This window comes from Euprymna scolopes, chromosome 9 (assembly GCF_053919585.1).
Source record: "Euprymna scolopes isolate OS-2025 chromosome 9, ASM5391958v1, whole genome shotgun sequence".
In the NCBI taxonomy this organism is placed as follows: domain Eukaryota; kingdom Metazoa; phylum Mollusca; class Cephalopoda; order Sepiida; family Sepiolidae; genus Euprymna; species Euprymna scolopes.
The window spans coordinates 81977934-81986079 of NC_136490.1; the positions used below are offsets into that span (position 1 = coordinate 81977934).

The 8146-nt window shown below is 37.3% G+C and overlaps 1 protein-coding gene across 1 annotated transcript; it reads right to left on the reverse strand.

Moving 5' to 3' along the window:
• Positions 1-813: 813 nt before the first annotated feature.
• On the reverse strand, positions 814-5119 carry LOC145284603 (uncharacterized). Its single transcript, XM_080133512.1, has 2 exons — positions 4532-5119; positions 814-852 (listed from the first exon to the last, which is right to left on the reverse strand). The coding sequence occupies exons 1-2, from the start codon at positions 5117-5119 to the stop codon at positions 814-816; spliced, it is 627 nt and encodes a 208-aa protein (XP_079989638.1).
• Positions 5120-8146: the final 3027 nt, after the last annotated feature.

Sequence of the window (8146 nt, forward strand, 5' to 3'; positions counted from 1 at the left end):
GAATTTGGCTTTTTTTGAAGCAGTTTGGCTTTCAAAATTTTTGTTTGTTTTTTTTCAAATTTATGCTTCAAATTTGGCCTTTTTCGGATAATTTTATATAAATATTTATTAAATATGGATTATTAAAGAAAAAGTTATAATAAAGTAATTTAAACAGTTGTTTGGATGTCTAAACTTGTAGATTAAAAAAAAAACTTTTGACCTCCCACTCCCATTCATGGATTTACACCCTCTCGCACTAAGCGAATCTCACACCTAAATGTTTAATCCGGTTTCACAGTTACTTACTAAATGTCTATATGGACCCTTTCAAAGAGTTCACAGTTGAGTATGAAACCATTTTGGGGACATTTTTTAGTGCTGGCGCCTTGTCCCTGTCAATTAGGTCACTGAGTATATTTCCTCTGAAATAATTAATTCTTGTATTTTTCGTTTGAAATTCTTTAAAAGTAGTGTTTTGAAATTAATTGAATTAATTTATTTTCAATTTATAGAAATTTGAAAACTTATAACTATAGCTATTTAAAGTTGTATTTAAAATGAATATTTTTAAGTATTCATATACTTTTTCCTGAGTAGTCCCAAAAGTTTAATTAAAAGTCAATAATTATAGATTTTCTAACTATCTTGGATTAATAGACACATTTGCCTTAATAATGACGCATAGATTGTTCTTGGAAACACAGTCTAGTTTTAGAGTTATGACTAAAATTAAATTTATCAATATTTTAGAGATATTTTAAGTTGATACCTCCAATCCCCTGAGTAAATTTGGTCTTCTGACGACTGACATAATTCTGTGCATCACATTCATCACAGCACAAAATGACTTCGTTCTTCAAAACCAAGCCTCTACAAGAGAACAAATTTAGCACTAAGCACATCAAACAACGATCTATGGTAAAGAAACTCTTAAACTCCATTACATGTGACCAACTGCCTTTGAGTATTGTGGAAAGTAACACTTTTAGAGCTCTTCTACATGAAGCAGAACCACGCTTCGTGTTCCCAAGCAGAACCACACTTAGAAGCAGTTTACTCCTGCAGAGAGCAAATGACATTAAGTCGCAATTGATAAACGAATTTGAAAACCTCAGTCTTATTTACCTGACACTAGACCTCTGGACAAATCGGAAAATGGTATCTTTTCTTGGTGTCACCGTACACTTCATCGACTCATCATGGGAGCTGAAGTCGCGGGTCATTGCTTGTGATAAGTTTGAGGGGCGACACACAGCTGTAAATATTGCTACAGCATATGAGGATGTAGTGACTAAATTTGGAATTCGTGGCAAAGTGAGGAAAGTGGTTGCAGACAATGCTTCGTCTATGGTGAGAGCATTTGATATATGTCTACCAGGATTATATGGAAATGAAGTGAAAAATGAAAGTATCAAGGAAAATGGAGACATAGATAACATTGATATTTTGGAAGAAGAACTTGATATTTTGGAAGAAGAACTTGATCTGAATGAAGTCCTTGCCCTTCTTCCACCGGATCGGTCCAGTTGCTTTGCACACACACAACAAATCTGCATACGAGATGCCTTCAATGATCCCAGTGTCAGATGCAGCGCAATTGCAACTGTGATATACAAGTGCTGTAGTATTGTAGCTGCAATACGGCGATCTACTGTGGCAGCACCGTTCTTGGAAAATATTGGGATTTCACTGCAGGCTGCTAATACTACTAGATGGAACTCTCAACTGACTATGCTTAAGTCAGTTCTCAAAGATGTCAATGGCGTCAACTCAGCTATTTGTCTCCTAGGATCGTGCAAGAACATACGAGAATTGAACGTAGTGGAAATAGCAATGCTAAAAGAAGTGGTGCAAATTTTGGACCCATTCCAAGAGGCAATGTCGCAAGTGGAAGGAGAAAACATGGTGACACTTTCTTGCGTTGCACCAGTTGTATTTGGCCTTGAACACAGCCTCAAACTATTCATGGAAAGTAAACCAACCTACTGCTTAAACTTGGCTAATGCACTACAGTCTTCTATCAAAAAGAGATTGCATCCGTTTCTTGATAGGACTGATGTCATTGCTGCAGCTGTCATGGACCCCAGGTTTAAGCTGTCATGGCTGTCATGTGAAAAAATGAAAAATAAAAATATTTCGAAGATTGTGGGCCTAATTATTTCGCAGTCAACTCAGTTGTCTTTGAAGAACACAGTTCAAGAGAGGAAGTTTTTCATGACCGTGAACACAAATCAAGACGAGGCTGACATGAATGCAAAACGCCCTCGTCTTTTTGCCTACATGCCACCAGCTGGGAAGCTAAATGTAAGTCCATCAATAAGCGACACTACAGTGGTAAAGGCAGAACTCGATTCCTACTTAGAAGAATGTGTTCTGGCTTTTGACGTCAACCCACTGAGGTACTGGCGGGAAAACAAGAGCTTCAAGATTTTGAAGCCTTTCGCCAGAAATATTCTAGGGTGCTGTGCAACATCGGCACCATCTGAAAGAGTTTTCAGCAAGGCTGGTAATTTTTATACCCCAGAGCTAACCAAACTTGGCCCGGAAACTTTCAGAGCTCTAATGATGATAAAATGCAATGAGGACATGATATAGAGTGTAATGTAAATGTCAAATTTGGAAGGAAATATTTCTTCTCTTTTCTTCGCATATTTTCAGATTGTTTAAATCAGTTATTGTATTTTTATTTGTATTTTGAGATTGAGGAATAAAAGTATTTGTATTTGTATTTTTAGAGTTAGGAATAAAAGTATTTGTATTTGTATTTCTGGTAACCTTAACGAAAGTATTTGTATTTGTATTTCAATTGTTAAAAGTCAGTATTTGATCCAACCCTGGTATTTACTCTGCGCCTTGTTTAGCTTTGCCGAGAAGAATGAAATAGGGGTCATTTTGTTGTCGGAAATCTGGTGAATGACTGCACCTACTGCTATTTCAGATGCATCCGTTGTTAGTGTGAGTTCCGTTGTATCGCTCTCTTGGACGTAAGTTAGTTTGGTGAAGTTTTCCAAAGCAGTTTTCGATTTTTCAAAGGCCTGGAGTGCAGGTCCCTCCAAAACTAACTGTTGGTTTTTTGTCCGATTTTTTAACATGTCCATTAAAGGCGCGAGTAACGTAGAGCAGTTAGGCAAAAAACGTCGGTAATAATTGATTATGCCTACAAAACGGCGTACCTGTCTGACAGATGTCGGTACAGGAAAATCAGAAATAGCGCTTACTTTTTCGGGTAGAGGTGAAATTCCATCCTTGTCAATCAAGTGTCCGAGAAATTTAACTTCTTGTTGGCCGAAAACACATTTATTTTCAGGCCGAAATGTGATTTAAAGGTTTGCTCAAGGTGTTGTCTGTGTTCGTCGAGGTTTCTGCTGGCAATCAAAACATCGTCCACATAAGCGAATATGAAAGGCAGACCTCTGAAAACTTCGTCAATCAAACGTTGAAAAGTTTGGCAGGCGTTTCTAAGCCCGAAAGGCATCCTAAGGAACTCGTAAAGGCCGAATGGTGTTGTTAGTGCAGTTTTATGTATATCTTCTTCTGCGACTGGAATTTGAAAATAGGCTTTTACGAGGTCCAGCTTTGAAAAAATTGTGGCGCCTTGAAGTCCGTTGGCGAAGTCATGGATGTGGGGGATAGGGTATCTATCTGGAATTGTTTTTGCGTTTAAACGCCTGAAATCTCCGCACGGGCGCCATGTGGTGTTGTCAGCTTTCTGTACCATGTGGAGTGGTTATGACCAAGCACTTTTCGAGGGCCGTATTATTCTCATCTGGAGTAGGTCTTGAAACTCGGATTTTGCCAATTTGTATCTATCCGGTTTCAAGCGTCTGGGGGTTGAATAGACGGGCGGTCCTGTGGTTTTGATGTAGTGCTTAGCGCTATGCTTGATAGGGTCCGTATTTTTAAACGACTGGGAAAGTTGAGGATATTTTTGGAGTAGCTGGCGGACGTGTGCATCTTCGGGTAAGGCAGCGCTGATTCCGGTGGTTAAAAATTTTGAAGTGGTTCCTCTCACCGAAATCTTCGTTTCGTTGTCTGTTAACGAATGGTTTGTCATGTCGACAGACAGGTTAAAATGGGCTAAAAAGTCTGCCCCTAATATTGGAGTGGTCACGCTGGCTATGGTGAAATTCCAAACAAAATTCCTTCGCATTCCCAGGTTTAAGTTTAACATTTTCTCTCCAAAAGTGGGTATTTTAGTCCCGTTAGCAGCTTGCAGAGTGAGAAAATGTGTCCCCGTTGGATGGCCATGCGGTGTCGGTATGACGCTGATTTCAGCTCCGGTGTCTATTAAGAAGTTATATCCGTGAATTTTGTCACGGATATAAAACAGACGACCTTTTTTGTGTATTCCAGCTACAGTTGTCGTCGTTACTGGCTGGAAAATTCGTTTCCCTGTGCTGTTTTTTTGAACGCACAGGTCCGCGCCGAATTTTCTGTGATAGAAGCATATGTTTTGTCTATCACGTGAACCGTGTCGCCTGCTGCTGGAGCTTCTTCGCCTGGTCCTTTGTCGCGTGTTGTTGTAGTTACTGGGGTAACGTCGACATACTTGGAGAACGTCGGCTAATTGTTGTGACAGCTTTTCCACTGTGGACTTTAATTCCGCTAGCTCCTCGTCTCGGGTTTGCACTGGTTGCTGTTGTTGTGCGTACACTTGTCGGCTTCGGGAACTTTCGAGTATCCGGTCAGCTATGTCGGCGAGTTTTTCTAACGTCGTCTCTTCAGACATTGGCGCGAGGATTTGTTTTGCTGTCGCGGGTAGCTTATTCATCCACAAGCTACGCATAATGCTGTCAGACATTTTATTTTCTCCTAACAAGGATTTCATGTGTCGTAGTAACTGCGACGGTGTGCGGTCTCCCAATTCAACTTGTGTGAACAGGTTTCGCAGCATGGCTTCATTAGAAACGCCAGTTCGCTGTAGAATGGCTTGCTTGAGTGTGTCGTATGGGTTTTCTTCAGGCACATTGTCAAGTACATCTATAACCTCTTCCCCTATCTCCAAAGGCAGTTTCTCGACGAGATAGCAATAACGCGCTCGTTGTGAGGTAATTCGTTTGGCGTCAAATAAAGCTTGTATTTGGACGAACCATATTTTTGTGTTCGCCGGGTTGAAGGGTGGAATGTTCAATGTCATTGTTTCATGCTGGGTTTCCGTGGGTTGTAGTGACATTATTATTATTTTACTCGTCTTTTGTTCGCGGTTTGACGTTATTCTTCCACGTGGTTGTCCGGTTATTTTCCGTGTGTTTTGTAAATATTTGTGTTAGAGTTCAACACGTGGTTCCTTCAAAAACGTTCATTTCATTTTAAAGTTCGGGGGTCACCAAATTTGTAACGGGTTAGTATATAATAATACACCAAACCGCTGCAAAAATATACAATGAAACAAACAGAAAATGAAGGAATGAAAACGCTTGTTGAATAAATTTGAACACGTTTATTTTTCGTAGAAAAATAAAAAGCTAATGTTCATTTCAAAAGATGAAAAATCCAAACGTGAGGAGGAAATGAAAAGGCACACATAAAGCGACTGCTGCTTTATGAAAACGGGGGAGAAAGAAAGGGCGAACGTATGCAGGTCGCTAACCGTCCGCGCACATGTTTTGACGAGGAGTGGCCACTGGTAGGCGGGAGGCGAAATCTGGTGCGACTGGTCAGCTCAAAAACCACCCGATGAAAGAGGAAGAAAAAGGGGCTGCGCGTGGGACCTTGGTTTTCTGCGCATGCGTGTGGAGAAAAAACGGAAGTGACGTCACGCTCGTATGTGTGTACGTATGTGTGGTTAATGCGTATGTGTGCTTGCGTGCGTGCCTGGGGTGTATATACGTAGTTGTGTATATACGTGCGTGCGTGTGGAAAACAAGTTTGGACAAGTATATTCCTTTTTCATCGAGATACATTTTAATTCTCTTCCTGTAAATACACTTAGTAAATATTGTCCCTTGTAAGTTTGCATTTGGCAAATTTTTATTCCCTTTCTCCAAACACTTGGAAAACAAAGTATATTCCTTTTTCATCGAGATACATTTTAATTCTCCTTCTGTAAATGCACTTGGCCAATTTTGTCCCTATATTAAATGCATTTCACAAATTTTTTATTCCCTTTTTCGGAACACTTGGAAAATAAAGTATATTCCTTTTTCATCGAGATACATTTTAATTATCTTCCTGTAAATACACTTTGCAAATTTTGTCCCTATATTAAATGCATTTTGCAGATTTTTTATTCCCTTTTTCCAAACACTTGGAAAATAAAGTATATTCCTTTTTCATCGAGATACATTTTAATTCTCTTTTATTAAATACACTTGGCAAATTTTGTCCCCCATGTCAACTGCATTTGGCAAATGTTTTATTCCTTTTTCCGAACACTTGGAAAATAAAGTATATTACTTTTTCATCGAGATACATTTTAATTCTCTTTTAGTAAATACACTTCGTAAATTTTGTCCCTATATTAAATGCATTTTGTAAATTTTTTATTCCCTTTTCCGAACACTTGGAAAATACAGTATATTCCATTTTCATCGAGATACATTTTAATTCTCTCTCTGTAAATACACTTGGAAAATTTTGTCCCTATATTAAATGCATTTGGCAAATTTTTTATTCCCTTTCTCCAAACACTTGGAAAATAAAGTATATTCCTTTTTCATCGAGATACATTTAAATTTTCTTTCTGTAAATACACTTGGCCAATTTTGTCCCTATATTAAATGCATTTTTCAAATTTTTTATTCCCTTTCTCCAAACACTTGGAAAATAAAGTATATTCCTTTTTCATCGAGATACATTTTAATTCTCTTTCTTTAAATACATTTCGAAAATTTTGTCCCTATATTAAATGAATTTTGCAAATTTTGTATTCCCTTTTTCCGAACACTTGTAAAAAAAATATATTCCTTTTTCATCGGGATACATTTTAATTCTCTTTCTGTATATACACTTCGCAAATTTTGTCCCTATATTAAATGCATTTGGAAAATGTTTTATTCCTTTTTCCAAACACTTGGAAAATAAAGTATATTCCTTTTTCATCGAGATACGTTTTAATTCTCTTTCCGTAAATACACTTGGCAAATTTTGTCCCTATATTAAATGCATTTGGCATTTTTTTTATTCCCTTTCCCCGAACACTTTGAAAATAAAGTATATCCCTTTTTCATCGAGATACATTTTAATTCTCTTTGATGAAATACACTTGGCAAATTTTGTCCCTATCTTAAATGCATTTGGCGAATTTTTTATTCCCTTTTTCGGACTACTTGGAAAATAAAGTATATTCCTTTTTCATTGAGATACGTTTTAATTCTCTTTCTGTGAATGCACTGTGCAAATTTTGTCCCTATATTAAATGCATTTTGCAAATTGTTTTTCTCTATTAAATACATTTCGCAAATTTTTGTCCCTTATGTGTGACACTTTTAAGATTAAGTCTACCTTTTGTTATCGAGATACGTTTTAATCTGTTTTTGTCAAATTAGGATTTAATTTAACCTCTTGAAAAGTGTTTGCCTCCGCTACCTGACACTGTCAACTTTTCCCTTAGATTTGTTCGGCTACTGTGAATTTCTTCCGTGGTTTAAAGGCATTTTGCAAATTTTGCCCCTTTATGTAAAAGTAGTTCGGAAAATTTCTGCTTTTATTTAAATGTATTTTGCTTATTATTTCCCCCTATTAAATACATTTAGTAAATTTGTGTTCCCTTCATTTGGGACACTTTGAATATTAAGTGTACCTTTTTCTAATCGAGATACGTGTGGATTCTTTTTCCTTCAAGTTAGGATTAAATTTAACCTCTTGAAATTTCTGTTACCTCCGCTACCGTACACTATCAACTTGTCTTACTGATTCTTTCGACTACTGTGAATTTCTTCCGTTATTTAAAAGCATTTTGCAAATTTATTTTCCCTTATTTAGAAGCATTTTGTAAGTGTTCTGCTTTTATTTTAAGGCATTTTGTAAGTTTTCTTCCGTTATTTAAAGGCATTTAGCAAATTCATGTTCTTTTTTCAGAATACTTTTTAAATTAAGTTAGTATTCGCTCTGTACGATACGCGTGCTTCACCCTTTCCTATGTCGAGACCCGTTTTATTCTCATTCTGTCAATGCGTTACTTAGCTATGGTTAAGTACACTCATATCACTTGTTGATTCTTTCT

Bases quoted from the DNA above. Each gene is read 5' to 3' on its own strand.
- LOC145284603 (XM_080133512.1), bottom strand. From the start codon at position 5,119: ATGACATTGAACATTCCACCCTTCAACCCGGCGAACACAAAAATATGG. The intron at 853-4,531 runs GTATGTCGACGT...GTTCTCTTGTAG, and splicing joins AATTAGCCGACGTTCTCCAA to AGGCTTGGTTTTGAAGAACG.